General features: G+C 47.0%; 1 protein-coding gene across 3 annotated transcripts in view; it reads right to left on the reverse strand.

Moving 5' to 3' along the window:
• Positions 1–752: 752 nt before the first annotated feature.
• The window catches only part of ZNF366 (zinc finger protein 366), a 63,339-nt gene continuing 37,136 nt past the window's right edge, over positions 753–26,955 (reverse strand). For 2 of the 3 annotated variants that reach the window (XM_081231954.1, XM_081231955.1), the window contains exons 2-5: positions 17,946–19,300; positions 14,594–14,785; positions 4,408–4,582; positions 753–1,372 (exon numbers count right to left, since the gene is read on the reverse strand). In XM_081231954.1, the coding sequence (XP_081088080.1) occupies positions 846–1,372; positions 4,408–4,582; positions 14,594–14,785; positions 17,946–19,286 (2,235 nt within the window). In that variant the 5' untranslated portion in view covers positions 19,287–19,300 and the 3' untranslated portion in view covers positions 753–845. Of the gene's footprint in view, positions 1,373–4,407; positions 4,583–14,593; positions 14,786–17,945; positions 19,425–26,955 lie in introns of those variants that run through there. The other variant, XM_081231953.1, reaches the window with a different exon arrangement.

Raw genomic sequence — 26,955 nt, forward strand, 5'->3', positions numbered from 1 at the left:
TCCCCCCCACCCAGCTCCAGCACTGAGGAGAAATCCACTGCTCGTGGGGTGACAACTCTTCCTGCAGCTGCTTTATGGGGCATGAAGCCTCGAGCAAGGTCTCCAGGAGGGAGCTCTGCTCAGGACATGGGGTTAGCCTGCAGACGCTGAGCACCGTCGGGCTATCTGAAAATATGCTCCAGATGCCACATCTGATGAAGGCAGCAGAAGCCAAACGAGGCAGACCCAGGCAGGAATCTAAGTATTGCTGGCTTTTCCTTAGTCAAAACTATTCTTATTCTCTTGAAATGTTATCTTATATCTGCAGCAACTACCTGAGAACGTCCTCTTCAATAACTCACCCTCCTGTGTCATTTCTGGCGTTTTTTGATTATTTAATAAAGCAAATTTTAAAATATATACAACTACTAATATTTTCATCTATCTGGAAAAATATTATACCTTTTACACATTCAACTAAAGAGTCATTAATAAGGTAACATGTCAAGCACCATATTTTTGCAACTAGAAAGAAATTTACCATATTAATCAATGGAAAATATAATTTCTAAAAGCACCTCAGCATCAGCTTACAGTTAGATGTCTAGAAGAATATGTACAGTTTATTACACTGGAGATCTACGAAATAACACTGAAGAAGACCTTGCATGTGTGTTAAAAATCAAGGGCCCAATGAATGACCTGAGAAGCATTTACATGAGTGAGGACGTCCCTGCTCATTTAGTCTGAGCCATTTGTAAAGATTCGCGCCCTTCTCCGGTCTCCAGCAAATGAGAGCTCATGCGGAAAGCTGTACTTGCACAGCCTAGTGCTCCTTTTCCAAGTGTAATTTTTAAACCGTCCACTTAGATCCCTAAAAGCACTGCTTGGTTTTCCATTTTCCTCTCCAGTAATTCTTTTAAACTCTCATCTCTGTGCTTGAAGTACAAGTAATCAGAAAAGGAGGGGCCCCGCCGAGCGCTTTGCAGGGCCCGGAGGAGGCCGGGACACTCGTCTCTGCGGGCAAACTCTCTCTCCCGGCCGCCCTCGGGGCCAGGGCTGGCCCGCCTCTTCGGCTGGAGGTCCCCTTGCGGCGCGTCCTCCCCCGCCTGCGCCTCCGCCCTGGGGCCCGGCTCGGCCTTGTTGGACAGGTCCTGGGGCGCGCAGAGCAGCGGGCTGCGGGGACCGAGGCCCGGGCTGTCCCGCCCCGCCTCGCAGCAGTTGTCGTCGTCGTCCTCCTCGTGGCAGGAGCTGCCCCTGGCGCTCTCCGCGTCCGGCTGGAAGGCCGGCCCCTTGGCCCGGCGCCTCTGGGACAGGTCGAAGGGTTCCTCCTGCTCCAGGCTCCTCAGGCCCCCCGCCGTCTGCGCCCCGGCAACTCTCCCCCTTCCAAAACCTGCCGGAGCAAAGGCACGTTCAGGCCCCGGGAAACGTTCAGGTCGCTGGGCGGTACCCAGGGCCGGTTAGTGTAGCTTGCTTTTTGCATTTGAAAAATAGAGAAATCCCCAGGAAGGCTGTAGAGAGATGGGCCTTGTCACAGATGGAGTCTACATCGGTATGACTCCCTTCAGGGGAATTTGGCAACGTGCAAGAAAAGCTTTAAAAATAAGCACACCTTTGACTTAGCAGTTACGCTACTGAGAATTGAAACTATGAAAATAGTCTGGCAGATGCACAAAATGTATATGTAAGGATGCTCATCACCACGCTTTTAAAAGTGAGACTGTGAAAATAATTATCAATTTTACGATAGAGGTTTGTTTAAATAAATAATAGTACCTCCATACAATGAAGGTATTATGTGTGTAGAAGGTACTTCTATGTGTAGATGTAGAGACCTATTACTGATCATAAAAGGTATTCTCTATATACTTTAAGTAAAAGAAATATATATTTATCATATATATTATTTAGCATATATATTAATAGTGTAGATTCTATTTTATATATCAAAAAGTATCTGGAAGGACATATGCCAAAATCTCAAAAATGATTAACTATGAGGTGATTTTTACATTTTCCTTTTCACTTCGAATATATTTCTTTTTATTTTAACAGTGAGCACATATTTTACCATAAGAAAAAAAATAAAACAATAATAAAGATATTTTCAACTTGAAAAAAACCCCAGATATTCCATTTGGGACCAAGGGGGCCACCCCATAACTGGGCCCCCTAAGCATAGACAGAGTAGGTAGGGAGGGTGCAGGAAGGTCCTCTGAGGAGCTCAAAAGCCCTTGTGTCCCACCACAAGGGTCCTTGCTGTTGGGCACAGTGATGTAAGAGGGTCTCATTTTTAGTTTCAGTTTGAAGGCCCTTGTAGGGATGGACTTTTCAGCAGCCAACAGGCATGTGGTAGGGCTCCACCTGATTTGATCTTGGAGGTACCTGCCCGTGGTAAGCCAGCAGCCAGGCCCTGAGGACCAGGCGGGGAAGACTGAAGAGAGGGATAGGAGGGAGGGGGCTGGGGTGCGGCCAGACCCTGCTGCACCGGGGAAGCAGGCTTCTGGGGTGGGGACGCACAAAGGAAGCAGAGGTCCAATGCTGCCTGCTTTATGGTGTGGTCAGGCGATGAAGCTGTCTGTAGCTTTAATCTTGTCAGGGGCACAGGGAGGATCTTTTTAATCTGGGTCTTGATTTTTCTCTTTTTTTTACATCTTTATTGGAGTATAATTGCTTTACAATGGTGTGTTAGTTTGGGTCTTGATTTTTGAGCCATTTCAAAACCTAGAGTGAAGAAATGCTAACACCTTTTGTAGTTGAAAACATTAAAATTGTTGAAAGTCTGTTAAAAACTTTCAAAGCAACTCTCTGATATATGGTGATGCTCTTGATTTTTCCAGAAGAATGATAGTCTTTAGTTGCCTGTTAGGATATGAGTATCCATATGGGGTTAAGTCCTGGTGACCAAGTCAGGCTTTCAGATGGAGGACTGTCTCCTCATCACCTTCTATGTCTCTAGCCCTGGTGACTGAGCATACTTCACCTATTCTGGAAAAATCCAGGCCTAGCTTGGGAAGTAGCTCAGGCAACTAGAGATGCAAAGAATGATTCAGAAAAAGAACATTCTCAGGGAAATAAAGTGTTTTTGTTTTTTAACCAGAATTTTTTCAGGGCTTTTGTACAAACTCCAGGCCTTGTTTTATGATGATCACAGTTTCCTCTCAACCAGGAGTCACCATAAACTCAGTGGGTGTTTGAGAAATCTGAAAGCTACCATCATTTTGTTTCATGCTGGGTGTGCACGCGTGCATCCTATTCATGAATACGGGTGCCTAGTTGACCACCTCTTTTGTAAAGGGGTGGGAGAGGCAGCAAACATGAACAACCCCCCCCCCCCCGTGTTTTTACCCAGTGCAGTAAGCACTGGCTTGAGCCAGAAATTCTTGAGTTAGAATCTCAGTTCTGCCTTCAGACTTGCTGTTTGATCTTGAGCAGTTTATGTAACACCTCTTGGCCTTAGTCTCCATTTACATAAAATGAGAATAACACAGTCTACTTTGTGGAATATAGGGGATGAGCAATAAAATCTAAGTGCATCACCCTGTGCTGGGATCATATGTGAATCAGAACATGTCAGCCAGTTAACATGATATTGTAAGTTACATATATGTGTGTCTTCTCTCCCCACACACAGACCTCCCAGAGGGCGAATGAAGATGGTCTCATTCCCCTCGTATCTGCCATGGCATATAGCACACTGCATTGGACAGAGAGCAGTTACTGCCCATTTACTGAAGGACAACCTACTGAACCCAGTACACGTGGAATGTAAACTCTTCACTGCTAAGGAAGGGACGGAGAAGATGAAGGAGGCAGGAACTTTCATCAGTTCAGTTAGGGCTCAGCTAGGGAGACTCACTGCTCTGCCTATGGGCCAATCAGCCCTACCAAGCACGAAAACTGAGTTTCTGGTTGTGAACAGATAGACGAGACCTAGCCTGCTACAGACACACTTCTGCTGACAGCAGAACTTGCAGACCTGCCCCTTAACAGCAGTGCGATAAAGAGGATACAATAAGGCTTTAGAGTCAGAAAGGTCTGTGTTCATATTCTCGGTCTGCTACTTTTCAGTTGAGCAAGTTAATATTTCAAAGCCTCATAACAGAAGTTCCTCCAGCCTGGAGTTACTATAAAGATTCACAGAGACCAAGCACCTGCTGCAGGGTCTGGAACAAAGCACTAATAGTGGTACCGACTGGCATCATTATGATATTCTAATCTACCCCCTAAAATTCACTTTTACTTACTACCTTCAGATACCAGCTTTACGTGTGTTATGGCAACACTGCCAACCTGCTCCTGCTACTCTGCTGTGGTCTTGAGAATTATGCTCCCTTTTATGACGGTAAGAATAACCCCCCAAAGTAAAGCTCCCTAAAGACAAGTTCAGCTCCCATTTGTTCCTCACTGGCCTGGAAGGGTGATTACCTTGAGAATGGAGGCCCCGCTCCATGACCCCATGCTTCACTTTCATGTGGCGTGTCAGGTTCCCCTTCAGGGTGAACTTGCTGGGGCAGTAGAGGCACTTGAAGGGTTTGCTGTCAGAGTGCAGGTGCATGTGGCCCATTAGGTTGTGCATCCGGTTGAATTCCTTCCCACACAGCTGTGAAGACAGTGATGAAGAGAACACAGGTTACTCAAAGGCAGGGACCCTGCCCAGGTGACCACACCCAGGGCCTGTGTGAGGATGGATGTGTTGCTACTTTGTTTGGATCTTGGCATTTTTAAGTTGCTTCCAAAGAAACTGTCCCCATGGAAGTCAAGGAGGGGCTGGATTGAGCCCAGGCTCAGAGGTAGAACAGGTAGGGATGGATTCATGAGATTTTGCTTCTGCTGTATTGGGATTTTTAAACTCAAGGTAAAAATTGCAAAGCTATTAAAGCTTCTTTTGAACGCAACCTTTTGGAAAGGAGAAAAGCTGCTCTGAAAGCAATTGCTCAAAGTGTGCTTCACTTGAACGATGACTTGTTTAATATTTATGGAGTGTTTACAATACGGAAGGCGCTGTCCCAAGTCTGCCATGGACTATCTCATTTAACCCACATCAGTCCTATGAGATGGGTGCTGTTCTCATCCCTATTTTACAGATGGACAAACTGAGGGATTATGAGTAAAGACTGGCCAAGGCTCACAGCTGGAGCTGGGATAATAAACTCAGGTCCTCGGACACCAGAGGCCACACCGTCAATCACCACATCATACTGTGTACCCCCAATATAACTCTTCTGTTAGACTATATCAGGCAATGCTTTTCTAATTTTTAAATTTGCTAACTTTGGGGATGGATTTCAGAGTTAAAAGGAAGAAGTGTGTCTTTTCTCTGGGTAGAGATCTGAAGTACTGAAAATATCATCCTAGGTATACAAAAAGCAAACATACTTAATTCACTTTTTTAAAATTTCTATTTCCATCAAATTGTAAATACATGATGGACCACAGCACTTCTCCAGCTCCTTTGGGAAGAAAAGAACTGCCTTTTCAAAGGCAATGTGTGCAGATGCAGGTGGTGTAAGACAGAAGCAGTTGTTCTGGGTGCTTTCCTTGCTTTTCTTGTCCCCAGGCTTCAGCAGAGCAGGGTTTGGAAGCTCCAGCCCTTCCTTGACTGTGCTGTGAGGAAGGCAAAGAAGGATTCTGTGTCTGTGCCAGGACCAGAGCATTAAGGGAGGAACATTCTCCTTCCCTTTTCCCTTCCCACCCTCAGAGGCCCACGTCATGAGGGTAGTGAGATGAAGCAAGAGGTGCCCAGAGAGAGGATGCGGGGTACGGCGTCCTCCAAAGCTGACACCGGTCTTCCTTTCTCACCGAGAGATGTTTTCGGGGCCACTGTGGAGGTTCTGGGTTGAACTTTTATTAATGAAGACAGTGTTTTCTTCAGGTGGCTATGGAGGTGAGAGCTGAGCTGGCCTTGGAAGAATGGGTACACCTAACAACTGTGACCTTGGGAGATTAGCCTAAAAGAATGCGGGGCAGTAAGAGGAAGCCATCCTGTGATTACAGATTTGTCACAGATAATCCACGCATGGATAATAAACAGCTGGTTCTGTTTTTCTAAATGATTCCTATTTGGGGGTTTTACGTACTTTTTCCCTTTTTACTTCCTTACTAGCGAGAATGAACTCAGCATACTGGTACCCCACACTCAGTATTCAGAGCACCCCTCACCACATTCATTTGGAAAAGGTGACCCAAGAGGGGAAAAGCTGAGAGAGTGGGTCTAATTTAGGGGAAAGTATGGATACTTGCTTTCTCTTTATTCTCAACCGAGACAATTTATAAAGATATATCAGCCTGTGGCTCAGTTTTGCCCGTGTGTGAGAGTTCTGGTAGAGTTCTCTTTATTAGCTTAGTTTATCCAGTTCTCCATCCTGGCTAAGAAAAAAAAAATGTGTATCCAGAGCTTCTACATTAGGTATTTCCAGTCATGGGTCATTCTAGGAAAGATATATCTCATTTGGTTCATGGGACAGGTCTGATGATTTGGAGCAATGCTGCTGCTGGACTTGCTGAGCTGAACAGTCCTTCATTAGACTGCAGCATCTCTGAAGGCTCTGCCTGCCTTTTGGTTATAATCCCTGCCTAGCACCAGGCTTGACACATGATAGTTCCTTAGTAAGTCTCTGTTGAGTGAGTGAAGGGGTGAGGCACGTCGCAGCAGAAGATCTGAAAACAGCAAGAGCCATGGGTAGTTAAGCACAAGACATGTAGGTGGAGGGGAGATAGAGGTTGGAAGGTCAATTAGGCCACTGCACTAGTCCAAGCCTGGATGGGCCTCATGGTCCTACAGGCCAGACGGAGAGAACTGAAGGAAGAAATGGGCGCCTTTTTCCTTCAGTGACTTCCATGGAGGGTGATATTCCACTTTTAGTTATCATCTGTGGTTGCTGAGGTATTAGAAGCTGGATTGGTCTGAATGGGTTTTATAAAGGAGATGAAATTTTAGCCTAACCTTGAGGAATATGTGGAGTGCCTTTTGTTTTTGTTTTGACACAAGAATAAAGTCTCCTCATTAAATACTTTCAGACACTTCAATCAACCTTAAACTACAGGCACAGTAACTATTACTATTGTGATAATGATCCACTGCTTGTTGCTGCTGCAACTGCTGTAACTTTGGGGTTAGAGCAGATCCTGTAATTCACCTGCCTGAGGTCGCAGCTCCCTTCCCCCATCACCCTACCTCCACCCAAGACACATGTGCACACATAAAGAGGGCTACTGCTGGGTATTTTCCAGCTTCTTCCTCAGCCTCAGAAAAGCAACCTTTTATGATCATTATAGCTGAGTGTGTGTTTTCTACTCTAATGCTTTTCTGGATCAATTCATTCAGTGCTGAACTTCTTGGGACATTTTAGCGGTATATGGGGACATTAGGATGTTTTATCATTTTAGTAAGTGATATTGTCTCCTGAAGTCAAGGCCTACGGCCTCAGGGAAGAAGATCCACTGTGGAACATGGCTGGTCAGCTATATTATCTGATGTGTGATTGGTAAAGAAGACTAATTTTGTTGCTGTTGATAAAATTTAATTTGTATATACCAGAGTTACCCTTCATGGTTTATGATTGCCTACTGATAGCCAATGGAGAGCTTTCCCAGGGCTAAGCAATAATGTGTCAACTCTGAAAGATGTTTAGGGCACTAAAAGGTGTCCCAGGTAGTATTCAGAAACATAAGAACTACCTTCCTCTTCCCTGAGGCCAACCCCAGTATCAAGCACAGGGCTACACACATAGTAACACTTAATGAATATCTAAGTATATGGTTAGGAAATAAACAACCAAGTCAGAAAAAATATCACTTCCTTATGCAAAAATTCCACAAAGCAGCCATCACCAACTCTCTCTTGTGCCCCCTTTAAAGCTATACACATTAGTTTGAAAACCAAAATCCTCAGTGACAGAAGGATAGAAACAATTAACTCAGGACCTGAAGTACTTGGACACCACTCACATCTCAGCAGTTGGTACCCTTAGCTTCTTCCTCTCAGCCTCTGACCCTTCCACAAAGCCCTTCGGCCCTTATCCAGAACACCTGGCCCCTTCATCCTTCTCAGAGGATTGTCCTCACATAACTATACACAAACGTATGGATATATTTTGTGTCTGTGAAATTTGGAGAGGTCTCTCAGTCACCATCAGTGAAGAGAGGCCACAGAAGGAGGACTGAGGCAAATAAAGATGGCACCCTCAGGTGGGGTTAGAGTGTGAGCTCTAAGCAGAATCCTTGTAGTAGAGGAGAGGAGTAGACGGGAAGGAAGAAACTTTGGGAGGGAGCATCAAAACTCTAGTTTCTTCTCCTGGGAAAAGCAGTCATCTACAAGGCCCCCTTTAATCATGAGACATGAGGCTAAGAGCTTGCCCAAGTCAAGACTTGCTGAATCACCTGCTGCCAAGGTCTGTGGAGATTAAAGGCAGGGTGGGTATTGGTACAGGAAGCTGCTGGAGTGATAAGGAGTCAGATTTCATCTTGCAGGTAGTCATCTCAACCAGTCCAGCCCTTTTGAACTCTCAGTTGCTCTAATGAGCAGCATTAGTGTGCTTCTGACATTAAATATCAGTTTTTCCACCAATACCCACTTTTCTTTTTTTTTTTTCTTTGTGCGGTACGCGGGCCTCTCACAGCTGCGGCCTCTCCCATTGCGGAGCACAGGCTCCGGACGCACAGGCTCAGCGGCCACGGCTCACGGGCACAGCCGCTCCGCGGCATGTGGGATCTTCCCGGACCGGGGCAGGAACCCGTGTCCCATGCATCGGCAGGCAGACTCTCAACCACTGCGCCACCAGGGAAGCCCCACCGATACCCACTTTTATACCTACTTTTAAAGAGAGAGGTGGAAGTCTGTTGCTTACTTCCCTGGTGGCACAGTGGTTAAGAATATGCCTGCCAATGCAGGGGACATGGGATTGACCCCTGGTCCGGGAAGATCCCACATGCCGTGGAGCAACTAAGCCCATGTGCCACAACTACTGAGCCTGTGCTCTAGAGCCCGTGAGCCACAACGACTGAGCCCACGAGCCACAACTACTGAGCCCGTGCGCCACAACTACTGAAGCCCCTGTGCCTAGAGCCTGCGCTCCACAACAAGAGAAGCCACCACAATGAGAAGCCCGCGTACCACAACGAAGAGTAGCCCCTGCTCACCGCAACTAAAGAAAGCCCACACACAGCAACAAAGACCCAATGCAGCCAAAAATAAATAAATAAATATAGAGAGAGAGAGATTGACCTCAAAATGTAATAGAAAATTGGAACAAATGTTTTGAACTGTCCTTTAAAAATGGGTTGCATGGATCATTAGGCTTTGAGATGGCAAACAGAGAGGCGGTGGTGAAACCCCAGAGGGATACAGAACTTGCTCCATTTTCTCTTCTGTAAAATGTTGATGATAATCTTAGTTTCGCATGAAGGCTTTTTTTTTTAGATAAATTTATTTTATTTATTTATTTATTTATTTTTGGCTGCATTGGGTCTTTGTTGCTGCACACGGGCTTTCTCTAGTTTCAGTGATAGGGGGCTACTCTTCGTTGCGGTGCGCGGGCTTCTCACTGCGGTGGCTTCTCTTGTTGTGGAGCACGGGCTCTAGGCACACAGGCTTCAGTAGTTGTGGCTCGTGGGCTCTAGAGCGCAGGCTCAGTAGTTGTGGCGCATGGGCTTAGTTGCTCCGCGGCATGTGGGATCTTCCTGGACCAGAGATAGAACCCGTGTCCCCTGCATTGGCAGGCGGATTCTTAACCACTGAGCCACCAGGGAAGCCCCTCCTATGAAAGTTTTTGATTCAGGTAAAGGGGTTGGCAAATAGTAAGAGCTCAATAAATATTAGCTCTTATTACTATCATTATCATGTACATTTTACATTCTAGAAATGGTAAGTTCTTTGTGGATAAGGGTATTGTCTTTTTAAACCAAATTATGTGGAAGGAATATTAAGGAAGGACCTCAATATTGAGGAAATACCTGCCAGGTTACTTGAGGCATAAAGAGAAATGTAAGCAGGTGTGGCTGAGGCAGCCCTGGGAATATGGATGGAAAGAGAAGATTCACCCTAGATTGCAGGCTTTGGGGAGCCTATTATCTGGCTCTCTGACCCTCCGTCAGCCCTTTAAACAGCTGGCAGAGGTCCTGTCCCCTTATCTTCATAGAAGCTCCTAATTCTGGCCTCCTGACGCCCCTTCCCTCCCGGGTCCAGGCAACTTCCTGTGAGTCCCAGAGACAGCGCTGACAGCCAGAGTCCCAGAGAAGTCGCTGTGCACAGAGGCAGAGTGATGGCCGTGGGCAACCACTGGGCTGGGGCCAGAGGCCCACAGAGCCAAAAAGAGGCACGCTACTGAGGCTGCGATGCACCAGGAAGCCTGTGTTTCCCTCTTCTGAGAGGAAAGGTCAAAGAGCTGCAGCCTGCAGCTTCGGAGAATGGCCTCCGCTCAACTGCCCTTCCCTTACATCCTTCTCTCTCTCTCTCTCTCTTTTAATAAGAAGGGTGTTCCTTTCCTCAAAGGGAGAGAGAGGGAGGGAGGGAGAGAGAGACTGTAAACTGTCCAAAAGGACCGTGAGAAAACAGGAAGCTTTGAAAAGTACAAGAGAAAGCAAGATGAAATCTATTTGCAGGCGGGCCCCTGGGGACATGCAGGGCATTGTTAAGCAGGCAGTTCATACAGCTATATCCTTCCTTCTGCCGAGGAGGGCTTTGCTGCCAAAAGGCTGCTATCTGGTCACTGCCTTAACCCCCTCAATGCCAGCCTGAAAACCCTGATCCCAAGCACTGGGCCCCTACAAGTCCCCACTGGGTTTCTCCCCTGATGGAGCATCCAAGAGCTGGAGGGGGAGATGGAGCCAATTTGGCGGAGGCGGTGGGGACCCTTTTCAGGGAGACCTCATCCTTTTCTATCTGTTCTTGCCTCAGCCTTCGGCCCTCTGCTTTGGGCCAGGCTGCAGATGACCTGGTGATTCATAACATAGGCAGCTCCCGGCTTCACCCATCTCAAAGGAGAATTTGTCCCGGAAATTCTGGATGACTGCTTTTCCTGGACAGGTTTCCCAAAGACAGCAGCTGGTTCTTTGCTATTATGGAGTGTGGCTGCTACGAGGATAGCATCCAAATCAACCCCTGCGTGCTTACGCAGAATCTGGGAAGCATATTTCTGAAACATGGCTTAAGTCTACAGGCACAGGTCTCTGGAGAAACTCCAGCTGGCTCCAAGAAGCAAGGAGTCCAGAAGTCGAGCCAATAGCAAAAGAACCCAGAAGGGCAGTAATTTTTTTATAAGGAAAAAAAAACCCCAGAAACCTTTCCTCCTCGAATTTTCCATCCTATTGTTAATGCCTAATCCCGCAGTAAACGAATGTTTCTGTTTGCTGTGGACAGCTGTTTCCACTGAGCCAGGGCCAGAGAGAACCAGTTCATGTGGCCACAGCGGGAGGGATTTATGTTAGGAAGAATTTTTAGTGCTGAGAATCCCAGGAAATTAGAATCTGTTACTTAAAGACTCTCCCTTTTTTTGGCAAGTTTTGGGGTAAAGGAGATAGAGTCAACTCTTGGAATATGACTGGAGCCAGGTCTGCCTCTTTTTTCCAGCCATGTCAGTCACATAAATGGAATAACCCTTCCCTGTTACCGCAATACAGCTCGGGTTTAGTTGTCTGGCCTCGTTCTCCAGCATCACCGTGTAGCCAGCCATCCACTCCTCTCTGAGGGCTGTGAATTGCACGGTGATGAGCAAATGGCCTTCTGTTCCTCTCCCAACTCTCAGACCCCAGCAACCCCTACCCAGGGCCAGATTTCCAAGAATACAGCACAACATGAGTAAGAAGCAAAGTCCACAGGACACCATCTGGAGATGGCCTATCCCACAGTGGGATCTGGAGCTAGTTTATAAATACACAGGGCGCCGTTACATAATCTGTAAATCCAGACATGCTCTGAAATTCCTTTGAAATGAAGAAGGGCGATGCTATGAAGAGGACACCAAGCAGGTGGCACTTTGCAGGGAGATGGGGACAAAGAGAGGAAGAACCTGGCAGTATGTTCTGGCACTCGCCAGGGGACAGAGGCTCCTGATCGAGGTGACTGACACCTGTTCTTATTTCAGGAATGTCTAAGAATGGAGAAGGGCCACCTAAGTTTGACAAACATATACTTTAACATCCAGTTCTTTTTGTTCAAATGATACATACTGCCTTCTAGGCAGCCTCCGACCTGCTGCGGTCTCCTGAGAGAACCTGCTCATCAGGAAGAAGTGACCTTTGCAGATGACCAGTCCAATTCCTGTGCCAGGCCCAACTCCCACTGGAGAGTTAAACTGTATTCTATCACAGCTGTCATTTCATGCTACAAGCCCCTCTCTTATGGGGTTTGATGGCGTGACCAGATATCTGGAGCCTTATCCACCCTCAAGGAGATGTCAGATTGAGTTTCTGAACTGTATAGTTGACCAGCAGACACCCTTTGAACCATGTGTGGTGTGCTATCATTGGGGTGAAGGGAGGCCTGGCATCATTGGGCCCATCATGTCCCATCATGTCCCGTCTCTATGCACTGGTACCAGAGAGAACACACTAAATCCTCAAGGACCACTTGGTCCAAGATCCTCCAGGCCCCTCTGAGGCCCTTGAGGTAGAGAAACAGAACTGCTTCTGTGCCCCCAAATCACACACAGCTGGCAAGCCCTTTTCCTGCATTGGCTCTGCCCTGGCGTATCCCTCTGTTTCAGAGATGTTTTCTGCCTGGTTTAACCACTACGGCTGGCCCTGAATTGGTGAGGTGGAGGAGGGAGCTGGCTGGTCTGGATGGACGTGGATTCTGGGGGGACTACGAACTATGCAATGGCTCCTGAGTATTTTAACGATTTTATGTGCCCCACCACCAGCTGATAAAAATACAGTTCATGCTCGAAGCCCAAGAGTAAACTCAACACAAGGAATGAAGAGGGGCGATGAGCCGCTGATAGCACCTCTACTGTAGGAAACAGTAAACCCCCGGCAGGCGGGAACAGCTCTGTTAAAAGTGAAGCGTTCAAGGGACTCAGCGAGGCGGAAGGGAAACCAAAGGCGTGTCTAAAGGGAGACAGAAGAGCTGGTCTGTGGAGTCCACAGGGTCCCGCAGCCAGGCCTGGCTGGACGGGTGTGTGGCCTGTGTGGTCACACGAGGCCCTGAACTCAGAAGTGTCCCGGGTTTGGTGTTACGCTCTGCTTTCATCGTCTTGAAATTCTGAATAGCATCTGAACAAGGGGGCCCCGTGTTCATTTTCCACCAGGCCCTGCGAATTACGTACACCATCCTGCGTGCAGCTTCCTCCCCCTTCAGCTCAGATCACTCAAGATGGACATAAATTGACTTTCAAACCACTGGGAACTTGAAGGAAAGCAGGGGAAACACAAGTGGGTGGCAGGAAAAGGGCTGGAGGGAGACCCCTCCCTCCCCCACCTCCGGAGAATGCCCACACAGGTCTAGGGAAGCTCTGGCTCCTGACCCCTCTCACCCCGTCCAGGAGTGGCCAGCACAGGAAAGAAGTCAGCTTCACAGGGGGTTCCTTCAAGTGGGGGGACATGCTGCTGAGGGGTTAAGGCAGGAACAGCCCCTGGAAGCAGGGAACCCTACTCCAGAAACAGGGATTGACAAAGAATATCATTGGGACGCCATCAGACACGCAGGACAGAGAGAAGGCAAATCCATTTCAAACAGAAAGGCTCTAACGATATCTGCACGTGGTGATTTCCCTCTGCTTCCCCCTCAGCCCTCTCCTCGGGACTGAGGTGTCACTTGCCAGTACCTTCCTTGAATTAAACTGCCCAATCCTGAGCAAGATTCCTTCTCATCTTAGAAGTGGAGAAGAGAAACAATGTGGGGAGGGGAGCCAGCCTGGGAAGCCTGAGCATTTCTGCGTCATACCCGTCAGTGCCTTGGGCTTTACCAACCTCCAGCTCACACTTTACCTTAGCGCATGAAATAAAAACCCCACCAAGTTAATGGGACGCAGAGATTGTAATGAAGATGCTCCATCATATCCAGGAATAAACGAGAAGCACCTCAGCTGACCTTGCACACAGTTGTTCCTCGGCCCACACGAGCATCTCTGAGGTCACCTGTGGGGCTAGCCTTGGAATCTCTTCCATCCCCTCCGGGAGACCTGCCCTCAAATGACAGTGCTCAGTCCAAGTGTGAGGAGGGCAGGATCGGGGGGGAGTGGGAAGGGAAGGGGACAGGGCTGGAAGCTTCTCTGACTCCTCTCTGTGTCCTACTCACTGGCTTGTACGGGGAAGAGGGCTACACCTGACGGCTGCCTTCTAGAGCACCAGCTCTCACACCGCCTTCAGCCTTTAACGACCTCATTCCCCAGATGGGCCTTCCACCCTCGGCGCTCCCTGCACTGGCTGTCTCCACGCCCTGTGCACCGATTCCACAGCGAGACACGCAGGGCAGCTCCTAGGGCTCAGCTGAGCACAGCTGCGGTGGAGAGAGGCACAGAGCAGCAGACAGGCCTGGGCTTGGCCGCAGACCTACTCTGAGCCGCAGAGGTCCCTCTGATGAGACTGAGTGGAAGGTTCCCTGGAGATTCTTCCTGCGCATCTGCACAGCCCTCTGAGCCCTCCCTCTCCGTGCTCCTCCCGGGCAGCCGCCCACCTTGCATTTGAAGGGCTTCACATCCGAGTGGACGATCATGTGCGCCTTGAGGGTCTGTTTCTGCACAAAACTCTTGTAGCACAGGTGACACTGGTAGGCGCGGATGTTGGTGTGGATTAGCACGTGTCTCTTCATGTTGGCCAGCAGAGTGAACTCCCGCCCGCAGATCCCGCATTTGTGCTCCTTCACGCCCTGGAAGGGGGCAAGATGCAAAAGAACCGTGGTTAGCAGGTAGCAGACTTTCATCAGGACAGTAGTCTTTGCTTTGCTCTCTGCCACACAAATCCACGAAGGATTTGGTGAAAGATGTTGAGTTCCAAATGGTGTGCCTGTAGCCTTGTTAAACTACTATTTTCTTGAAAAGCGTTGATTACGTCATCCTTTTTTTCTTCTAAAAACCATAAACTAGCCAGACTGTTGGAGGAAAAGAAAGCTACTGCTTTTGTTGTTCCTGCTGCTGCTGGGGTTAATTCTACGGTAACAGTTCTCAGGGATTAATAAGATTTTGGTAAGAGCACCATGGAATGAATGGTATGTGAAATGAGTCTAATCCAGCTTTCATTATAATGAAAAAACAAAACCCCCTAAACTGATAATATCATTTCCCATATGAAAACCAATGTTCTCTTGAGTTCTCATTAATGGATTTGAAAATCCAAGAAGAACAACTCACATCCACACTTCAAAAAATTACAACTCGATAATTGCTTCTTGAGATGGTCCCCTGGGCTCCCACGGGCCACAGTGGCCTCTGTGTGATTTGGCTATGGAGCCTCCAAGCCGGCTTCTGTCCGACAGAGCAATTTGGCAGAGGACAGCTTTCTGAATTAGAAAAGGAGAAAGAAGAAGATTTTCTAGTTCCCTTGCTGTTTGTGAAGTGTTTTAATACTTAAGTATCAATGCCCTCAACTGAAAGCATTTCTAGGGACTCACGGCGTGAGTAGAGTATTACCTAATCCTGACTAACCAGTGCTTCTCTGAAACGGCCGCTGCAAGAAATCTTACCCAGAATGACTTTTTGGAAGAACCCAGAACCATGGTATTAAAACTAGGTTATTACAGGTTTAGAACAAGTCATTTAGCTAACAACTGTATCTTATAAAACCCATATGGCCTGATATTCATAGTGACCTAAGGCAGGAGGGGTTCCAAGGTTCCCTCTGCCTATATTTTCATTTCTTTAATTTGGGACATGGTAAGAGAGTACCACTCCTCAGTTTAGGTGAGCCCATGGCACTAAAGGGTGAGTTTGGGTCTCTCCCCAGCTGTTTACTGGCTGCATAACCTTAGATGAGTCCTGCAGCCTTTCCTGGTGAAGGCTTCCTCATCTCAAGTTGAAGTGCTGGGACATGAGAACCCGGGGGCTCTTTCTAACTGGAATACTGTCTAGTCTAGATGATTGCAGATGAGTATGGATTTATGCTAATGAGATCTAAATTTTAATGTCCTCCTAAGAAGATGAATTTTTTAAATGTGTTGCCTATTCAAACAGTGAGTTTAAAAGTATTAAATTAATAAAAACTATTTTCTTGATGGGTTTAAAATTTACTTCAGCATCTTTCTTCTCAAGATTGTCCCTATACTTGGTTATGATCTACTTAGTACCTACTTATCACTGTTTTTGGAATTCTCTAAAGAGAATTCTGTGAACAAAGTAAAATTCACATGTGGGCTGGCCTAGACCTCAAGTAAATGAGAGACTGGATGCAGCTTTAGGAACAAAGGAAGCTGCTGTGTCTTTAATAAGATCAATGAAATCTCAGAGAGGGGACCTGCGGAGCTGCTGGGTGAAGGGAAAGAGGGAGTAGTCTTGATAGTTGTGTTCAAGAGATCAGGTGCTAGAGACAGAGATGCTGGGTGACTTCCCCATGGCTTGGTGTCTTCACCTGCAAATCTGGAGTAAAGATACCCATAGGTAGCTCTTACAGTTGTTGAAGAGGATTAACTGAGAAGTAGAATACCTGGCACTTAGCAAGTGCTCAGTAAATGCTACCTCTCACTGTTTGCTGACTCCTTTAATTAAAAGGCATTTTGCTTCCTAATTCAGACAAGACCTATTTCAGATACCAGGCTGTTTTCTCCATTTTGAGTTCATTGTCTACCATCTTACAGAATTTTTACGTGTTCTAAAATGCATTTCTGATTCCTCTTCCACACATGTAGGAGCCCCTGAAATTAGCACATGGCCCCCCTGGTGGCTGACTCTCAGTTCAGGCTCCTTGTTGATGGCTCCTGCACTAGGCAGGCACCTCCTCTCTGGATGCATCTAAGGTGCCTTTTGCAGGGCAGCTGTTTGTGCAGAGCCCACAAGGCAGTCATGCATTTTGTCCATATTTGGTCCTAACCTATCAAATGAAACCCACAATGCCAGAGCAGAAATATTATCTTGGCTGAGCAAAGTCCTCCACTGACCTTTCAGAATGAAAGAATGTTTTAGAAACTCTGGCTTGCTAGAAGCCTCTTCTGCCAAGAAAACCACTTGAGGTCAAGGGTGTGAGAGTTGAGTTTAGTGGGGCAAACTTCCCCTCTTGGAAGCTCAAAGCAGACCCAAGTTAGCTTAGCTGGGTAAGATTTCAGGAACGCACTGGGGCCTTGTTTTAGTTCATCCTGAATGACTCCAGGGCTTCGTCTGCAAACTAGGCTGAACTTAGACATGCGGGCCTGTATTTCTCCTTGAAGACCTGAGGCTGGGGAAGGTAAAACCAAACCCAACAGAGAAGAATGCTCTCTCTCTCATGCCTCCTATAATACAAACCACAGAGCACTGCCACCAACTAGGCAGAAGCTCAATGGGGGAAGCACAGACCCGGCTGGACCCAGGCCAGGGTCTGCTCCCCTCAAAGCCACCTGCAAATGAAGCAGTTGAGGGAAAAAATAAAGCAAAAGGTAGCCACAGCTTTAGCAGAAAAAGACCGAGAGAATTTTCTAGAGTTTTCTAGAAGGCTCCGATTAGTGTATCCCAGGCACAAAGCTGGTCTTGGGTAGATAGGGACTGATGCACCCTCATGCTAGCACCCCGGATGAAGTTTCCAGAAATAAAATTTTAGGGATTCTGGGAGGCGAACAAGCAACAGCCCAAGCACCAGCTGCTTCCTTCATCCTTCCGCACCCTCCTCTCCAAACTGCATTCTTTCTTTCTAGGACCGCCTGAGACTCCAGAAGTCGAGATGGGAAAGGGCTTGATGGCTAGTCTCCTCATTCTCCCCCATTTCAAGGTGAGGAAGAAGAACGTCTGGGCTCAGGTAAGGGACGCCTCCTGCCCAGGGTTACACGTGTCAGGGGTGGAAAGCAGCGCAGGTCTCCTGGGCCCTCGGCCCGGGACTCGCTCCTCTCCCCTGGGGCCCCGCAGTACCTTGTGCGTGAGGGAGTGCTGCTTGAGGTGGTGGGGCTGCACGAACTCCATGCCGCACTCGGAGCAGATGTAGGGCCGGATGTCCTTGTGCTTCATCATGTGGTTCTGCAGCTGACTCGGGTACTGAAAGGTCTTGTCGCATTCGGAGCAGCTGTACTGGATGGGGCCGCGGTGCGTGGTGAGGTGCCTCTTCAGCTGGGCCAGGGTGGGGAAGTCGAGGCCGCACTCCACGCAGATGTTCTCCCGCCCGCTGGCGTGCTTGGCCTCGTGGGCCTTGAGCTCGCTGGGGTAGGCGAAGCCCCGGCCGCACACGCGGCAGTTGTGCGGCTTCACCTCGCTGTGCTGCATCATGTGGCGCTTCAGGTGGCTGGTCTGGGTGAAGGCCTTGTGGCACACCTGGCATTTGTGGGGCCGCGTGCCCTGGTGGGTCAGCATGTGGGTGTGCAGGTGGCTGAGCTGCTTGAAGAGCTTCCCGCAGCGGCTGCACGCGTGCGGCTTGATGCCGCTGTGGCCCAGGATGTGGGTCACCAGGTTGTACTTGGAGGTGTAGGACTTCTCGCAGGTGGGGCACTGCCAGCGCTTCTGCGCGCCGCCCACATCCACGTAGTAGCTGTCGTCGATCTGCACGTTCACGTCCACCCTCTCCACCTTCTGCTTGGTCTCCTCGCTCTCCCGCGGCTCGGCTTTGCGGGGCAGCAGCGGCTCCAGGGGCCGCTTGGGCAGGAAGGTGTGCCGGCTGAAGGGGAAGGGCGAGGCCGAGGGCACGAAGAAGGGGAACACGAGGCCCGGGGGCACTTTGGGGTAATAGGGGTAGGGCGTGGGCAGGAACGGAGGGGGCGCGGGCCACGTGGCGCTGGGCTTCACGGGCTCCTGCTTGACGGCCTTGCCCCCCAGGTGCTCCAGGCTGCGGTAGAACTGAAAGCCCACGTTGCACAGGTCGATCATCCGCGAGTCGTACTTGGGCCGTGGCGGCGGCGGCGGTGGCGGCGGCGGGAAAAGCAGGCGGAGTTCCGGGGGCCCGGGGTTCTTGCTCTCCTCCGGGTGCAGGGCAAGAGCGGCTTCTTCCGAGGGGTGGTTATAGGGCATCTTGGTGGGCATGCTCTTCCGTTTGCGAGACCCTCCTCCTTCAAAGACCCCCGGGAATCCGTCTAGGTCTCCTGGAGGAGGCTCATACCGGAACTGGGAAAACGGCCCCCGAAGAGCTTCCGGGAAGGGGTGTCTTGGAGGAGCTCTTCCTCGGGAAACCACTGGCTGCAGGCCGTGGGGGAAGGAGGGGGCCCTCTTCGCACCCAGACTGAAATGCACATCCTCGTCTTTGACCATCTTCATTTCCTTCTGCATCCTTGGCAATTTTCCTTTAAAGAGAAAGAAACTTATCGTTAAAAAAAAAAAAATCCCTTTTTCCATGAAGAGTTGTGGCTAGATGTCAGTACTAATTTATGAAGAGTAATGTTTGTTTAATACCGCTCCCCATTTATCCTAAGGCTGTTTAAAATATCATATTTTCCCCCTTTGCAAACCCGGTTACTAATGTGGAAAGCACTGACCTCCTGGAGTGGGACCCTAGGGCTCCAGTGTAAATCACAGCCACAGAACCATAGCTGGGGGTGGGGGAGGGGAGGTATGAGAGTGGGCTAGATTGGGAGGAAACCTGAGAACTCATCTGGCCATTGTCCCCATCTGAGATGAGGGTACCAAGGCCCAGAGAGATGAAGCAACATGCTTGAGTCCCACAGCCACTCAGGGCAGGAGTCACAACTGGAACACATTCTTCTGCGACTTTTCAGCCTGAGATGGAATTGCATCTGCCAAATGGCGCTTTAAATGTCTTTTAGGGTCAGTTCTTCTCTAAGTGAATTGATTTCCACTGCCTCTCCCTGTCTAGGGGCCTTTGCTTCTGGAGGATGGGGATATTGAAGGCCACACAGGTGAAGGGACTTTACTGCTTAACTCAGATCTCAGACTTGCTGAGTATCCACCCCCAGCAAAGTGTGCTGCTGGGATATATCAAGCAGATGAGATCAATGTGATTAAGAAAAGCATATAATCCAATGTTACAGAGTCATCCTGGCAATTTATGCATTCTAATCCTCCACCTGAAGCAACTTCAGGGAAAAAATTCCAAGATCGTGAGTCTCTAAAACTGCACTTGTGTCTCTTCCTTCACGTTGGTGTCATTCAGGATAAAGCTTGGCCTTTGGTGTTGGAGACTCCTGTGGTGCCTGTCATTTCCCTGCTGAACCAGTTACTGTGTCCTGGTGATAGCATCAGGTATATCTAGGAGAGCCCGTAGGGCCAGAATCTAAACCAGGGGCCATGCTTCCTTTCACACGTCTCCTTGCCAGTTTTCTATCCTCCTCACTTGGATACAAGTGGAAAGAGCCAAATGGCTGACTTCACATTTCCAGTGAAGGCCCTTTCTACCTAGATCCTCTGAGCTTGAATGGGATTGGTCCCCTTTGCTCAGCAGAGGCTCCCACAGAACCAGTCAGCCTGGTCAGGTGTCAGGTCTGGCCTCAAGCCACTGAAGACAGGCCTGGGATAGGTTCTGGACTAACTCAGGTCTCTGGCCCCGGGAATGACTACATGCTGAGCAGTGCAGGGTAAGGGTTCCAGGGGTGAGAGGACCAGTGATTTTCTGTAGTCCCTGGTGAGGCAAATGCAGTTTTTACAAGTACCTGGATATTCCCAAATCACATGTGTGTCTTTATGAGAGGTTTGAGAACCACAGCACAATTAGAACAGAAATGGGTCTTTTTATGTGGGATTACCAATTCATACACAGAAATCCAACTGAGGGAAAAAATATGTGCCCTTATTATATGAATATTTGGACATTCTTTAAAACTTTTATGTGAAAGTGTTAGAGAACTAAAGCATAATGTCAGTTAGTCTTTGCTTTGTGTTTCTGTGAGTGGGAAGATAGCCCTGGCTTGTCTTCTTTCTGTGGGTTTGGGGCTTAGTAATTAAGAGGGGGAGTTTGTCCAGCCTGGGCCCCATCCTTTTTTTGCTTCTTCCTAAAATTCTTACTGAAATGCTAGGTCTTCTCCCACTGCTGCCTCAAGGACCACGTACTTGGAGGAAGTGGTGAGAGCAGTACGAGAAAGCAATGTCTAGCTTTGTGAGTCCAGGAGGGGTGTGGGGACACCATCAAAATGAGGGGAGTAGTGCAGCTGCTGTGAAAGGACCAGGACAAGGATGGAGAGGGCAGAGGCTCTTGGATCATTTCCTAGATCATCTCTTGCCTAATTCATCAGGTCCGGAGCCCTGGATTCACACACAGCTAATGGGGGGGGGGGCGGGCTGGCCCACAAACTTGTTGCATCTATGAAAATAATTGGCTTTCAGACAAAGCTAATATGTCCTATTGAAATAGAGGGGAAAAAGTGGCAGCTCCTTTCTCTGAAATTTCATTTTGGCCACAGTTGGTTATATAGGAGATCCTATTTGCAAAAAGGCTGCTCAGACTGGAGAGAACTGTTCCAGGCTGCAGTGACTAGGGCAATCCACAGCAGAGCCCATCCAAATGCAAACAGGTTCTGTTTTATTCTTATCTGGTTAAAAATGGCAATGGTTCCTATGTCATATTAGAGAGCTTGATTGGAGAATTGGTAAAATAGACATATCAGAACATGGGCCATAACTTATTGAGTTTTTTGTGTATTTTATTGTTAAAAAGCTGTTTGAAAGTGCATGGCTAATGCTGTCTGGTACCTTTATACCATGTGCTGTATCATACCAGAATGTTACTTACTTGGAAAGGAGTGTTATCACTAATTTTGAAACTGAAGTTATTTTGCTTTGTACACATTATTATGGTCTTTGTTTAACATTTTTGTTTTTAGTTGTGACATAGTCTACTAATTCACTCATTTTAATATATTAGGAGTGACACTTCTAATATAATGTTAAGTTCAAAGGCATATTTATTTTCAGTGTTTACATTTTTATTTTGTCACCATTGACCTAGTAAAGCAAAGAAACATGGTTGGACAGAGCTGATGCGATTTTTAACATAAACAGCAGAATTATGTCTCCCAAATCTAGAGATTTTACATATGTACATTTTAATTTCCTCCCTATTTTAATATGGTAAAAATTTTTACCCAGTTTCTGACTTGTGCATATACATACCCCACCTCTAAAATAGTAGTCTGCCTGCTCTAGAATAATATCAGTAACTCAGGAGGTTTCAGAAAGCATTGAGATCCATCCATGGACATTTTCCCAGACCTGTAAAACAGCAGCCCCTTTCTGCATAAAGATCTGAAGGAGCACTGCCAATCCCTACAGAGGTCAAGGAGAACTAGATCTGCTTCCTCCCGAACTTCTTGAGACATAAGCCAGCTGTAGCTGCTGCTAGTTATTCATATCGCTGTCTTTTGAGTCCAGGGTGCCAAGGAGAGCCCTGGGGGGTGGGTAAAAGAATTACACCCCCAAAACAAATCCATATCAGGGATGGGGAGTGTTGAAAGGATGAGCAGGGAAAGGATGTCTTCCTCTGGAGGTCATTTATCAGTCAACTTAAAAGTCTGAACGGCCTCTGCAAAAATATTAACAGATTCCTAGAAAACCTGAATGTGTGCCACCCCACGCTCCCCTCTGTCTCTAAAAATAGCTCCATAGGCATCCATGACAGATGCGTGGATTCCTACATAGGAGGCAAGAGAGTCTTGGGGGCAGCGTAGGGGGTGGGGGAACCGCAGCCCCTTCCCTGGCCAGTAATCTGTGGCTGCTCCCAGAAAACCAGCAGGTTAGAAGACCATTCCCCACCAGGATGTGCTGAAATAATGTGCAAAAATAAAGAACTGAAATTGTCAAAGTAGACAGCTATAGGAGAGTGCAAAGAGCATTGGTTTGGAGCCTGAGGAACTGGGTTTGAACGCTGGCTTTGTTAGCAGCTGTGGGAAAATGAGCAAATTAATTTGGAGGTTTGATTTTCTCATCCATGAAGCAGGGGTTGGGATATCCCCATGGGGCTGTTGGAGACTTAAAATAGAATGTGTATGTGAAAGCTTATTAACAGCGGACAATGTGGTAGTACTCTTGAGTGGTGAGAAAGAATAGACACGAGAGGAGGGCTGGGGTGATGATCAGTGGATTGAAGCTGACTGACCTCATCTCTGTTTTCCAAGTTGAAGCTCTTGGTCAACAGTGACTGGCATCTGGGCCTCCTCAAAACCAAGGCTTTACCCATTTGCCCCAAGCTGGTCTTATCCCAGCAGTGAATGTGAACCACACTAAAAAAGGCCAATGGGTAAAGCCAGGATGAGTTTATTTGTTCAGTGTGGAGATCAACCTTCTAGTATAAGAATACTCCCCCGTCCCTTCTCTATGGCTCTTTCCTCTTACGGACATATCTTCGAGCCTGCATTAGTAACAGATGACTTTGGTTACAAAAGGGATTGGGGATTGGGTGGGGACAAAGGGGACTGGGTGGTCTCATGAGCTATTTTAGCCAGTCTGTGGGAAGCTGAGGAATTGTTCCTATTTTAATATCAGAGGTCACCTTCCCAGAGACAAGAGGACCTGTTTGTCAAACCCAAAGTCTCAGACACTGGGACAGTGATGGGTCAACACGGGCAAACCAGCTCTTGCAATGCCTGCGGGACTGTGAGGGCAGAGACTGGGTCTGTTTGATTCACTGCTGGGTTTCCAGTCCCCAGCATAATGCCTGATGCAAAGTAGATGCTCAGTAGACTGCTGTGGGATGAGAGAAGGAATGAATGGTTCTTGTTTTTAAAGTCTCCATATGGAACTTTAAATGTCTAATTTTATCTTACACTATCTAGACTGCAGGTAACTTTTGGGGGACATCCCTAATCAGATCATGAGCACACTCATAAATTCTCGGGTAGTTATTGTGGGAAGAACCTGATTTACACACCTTGTGTGTGCTCTTGCTTGGCTCCGTTCCCAAGGTTACCACTCTCTGAATTGACCCTCAGGTTTAGGGTAAGCCCTAAATCCTGGCTGTACTAATGCTAGGATTCAAGATTCTGCAACTCAGTCAGAAAACAGATGCCTGAAAAGTCCAATAGGCAGCAGATAGAAAGACCCCCGGACTGAAACTGTGAAACATAAACCAGGAGTGGGTGGTCACCCCACACTCTTCCACCCCAAGGAAATGTTTGGGAAGTTGGTAGCATCTACCCCTTGTACTAACGTGGGGTGGAGAGGGAGAGGCCTCTGAATAATCATGCATCTTCATTGCTAGAGTCAGACAATGTTTTAAGGTTCCTGGTTTTCTTCCATATATACTCAATCGCGAAACCCAATAGGCTGTAAGTCGGGAAGAAAATGGTTTGAGGAGGAAAATATTGGGTTGATCCGTGTTAGGGGAAAATGGGACTCAGGATGTCTTCTGTAACAGGTATTATCCATAAGAGTTAGTTGTGAGGAAATGGGGAATGAATGGATTTTAAAAACAAAAACAAAATCTCTTTGAACCATAAATACCGATTAGAAATGCAAGGCTTAACCAAGATGAAACTACTTTTAGTTTGGGGAAAAAATTCTTCTAATAATGCCCTTTAATTGGGAATTCACCTACTGCACCAAAATATAAATATTCCCCAGATAAAATTACTGGTATTTTGTGGTTCTCATTGGAATCGGAGGTCAGTCCAGTAAATGCTATTAGAAGAGTCACTGTGAGTCAGCATCCCAGGGGCAGACCTATTTGTCCCCACTCTACAACACTGATTTCTATTCATTCTGAAATTCATGAAAGAATATATTCTCTCACATTCTTTATTCCTTGAAGGTTTCCAGTGTTTCATGGGAAAACATTACATTTTACTACTGGAGACACTGACTTCCCTTTTACTTTGAGAGACTAGCACTTTACTTACGTGGTCAGCCCTGGAGCTCTGCCCTCAACAAAGACGGAAGCAGTGAGGAGGTGCAAGTGGAGGAGAAGTTTAAGAATAAGAAGCAGTGCTGAGAGCAGCGAAGGGTGGAGAGTTTTGGGAGGATAACAGAAGGGCAGGATGGGAAATGTATGGACTAACTGACAACCTCCCCCTGTTCATACAAAGGGATCCTGTTACAAGGCTCCTCCAAAGTGGGATTTTATTGGATCACCTGGTTCTTTCTGACTTTGTGACAAAAGAAAGAGACTTTGAGTCATAGAATTAAACATTCTAATGATTCAACACTATTGTTCTAATATATATGTAGTTGTACTATTAAGTTCTTCATCTGCCGGTGTTTGGCAAGTAATGATTCAGTCTTGCATTCCTGATATTGGCAGGAATAGAAGGATCTCCATATGCATCTGGCAGGTAGAGCAATATGTTCTAAAGAGATAAATGGTCTGCCTTGTCACTCCCTGGGTTAGAGGCAGAGTCAAGAAGAGGGAACCAGAAGCCTGGTAGCCAGATCTCAGAGCCCTTCTGGATGCCCCTGTGGCCCCTGTTTAATTTATAAACCTGAATTCCTTGCGTTTTGTTATAAAATGTAATCTGTCAGCCATGGCATGAGCTAAGTTTTCTAGGTTGGTCAGAAAATATTACTTGGTGATGAGACCTGTTCACATGTGAAATAGTCAACTGAACTCATATATTATTTTTTTAAGTTCCTAAATACCGCCAAGACATAACATAAAGTCAGGTTTAGTTTTCCATTGTTTAAATTGTCCATAATGAGCATGCATATATACCATTTACATATAGATATAGATATATTTTGTAAAGAGCCCTTATTAAGACAGCAACAAGAAATTCAGCTACTAACTTGCATAGGTTAAATGGATATGGGTTTCATTTAGGAAAGTGCTTAATGCCTAGGTCTAGTTTCTGAAAAGCAGGGATAAATATAATTACTTGAGCCCTGGAACAGTTGCTAGTATGTTGGGGTTATCACTGCCCTCATGACCCATTTAAAGGAAGGAAACGAATTGGAGATATGACTTAGCAGTTCTCTCTCCCATCTCTCAGAGCTAATATATCTCTTGGGGATGGAGCTTCAACTGGAATGTTAGAATTTTTCTCCTAATTTCTTTGGAGTAAGGTCCTTAGAATATATCTCAATTTTGTTGTTGTTTCATGTTCACAGATCAAGTAAACTTGATACACCCACTCCTAGCCAAGCAAATAAACACATGCATGTTCAAAAGCTTCATTTTGTCTGTCTCTGAGGATGACTGCATATATGGTCTGGTGGGCCTTAGAATTGATAGATAATACCAGAAAATATGACGTCTGGCAAGCAAAAGTAGTAAGAATCAACACATAATAGATGAGGTTAGCCATCTGTGGAAGGAACCTATTTAAAAATGTCACTCAAGGCAATATTTTTGTGGGGAGGGGAGTAAAAAACTGCTTTGTATCATGATTGTGGTAGTGGTTACACAACTCAAATAGAACTCAAAAAATGAATTTTACTGTATATAAACTCAAATAAGTTAAAAAAATATAAAAGAAACATACAACAAATGTTACTCTATACATTATAAAAGGAGTAATTGAGGATATTTGGGAAATATTCAACAACAGTTAAGGTGACCAGATTCTACTCTCTAATCAATTCAAATCTTTGGAATGCATCCAATAATATGCATATGGTATATAAAGAGGGGTACTGGGTTTTAAGAATTTTTTTTACTTTATTTATTTATTTTTTTTTAGCGGTACGCGGGCCTCTCACTGCTGTGGCCTCTCCCGTTGCGGAGCACAGGCTCCGGACGCACAGGCTCAGCGGCCATGGCTCACGGGCCCAGCCGCTCCAAGGCATGTGGGATCTTCCCGGACCGGGGCATGAACCCGTGTCCCCTGCATCGGCAGGCGGACTCTCAACCACTGCACCACCAGGAAAGCCCTGGGTTTTAAGAATTTGATGATCTAAATTCCTGCTCTATCCAAAGGGGAGATTTTATATATGGCAGATACTAGCTTTTTTTTTTTTTTTTTTTTGCATGTATTCTATTCAACAAGAACATTGTGAGGCAGGGATTGTGCATTAAGTTATACTTCAAGGTCTTCTAATCTTTGGCCCTTCTTGGATGTTG

This window comes from Mesoplodon bidens (assembly GCF_964165515.1).
Source record: "Mesoplodon bidens genome assembly, chromosome: 4".
Taxonomy (NCBI): Eukaryota; Metazoa; Chordata; class Mammalia; order Artiodactyla; family Ziphiidae; genus Mesoplodon; species Mesoplodon bidens.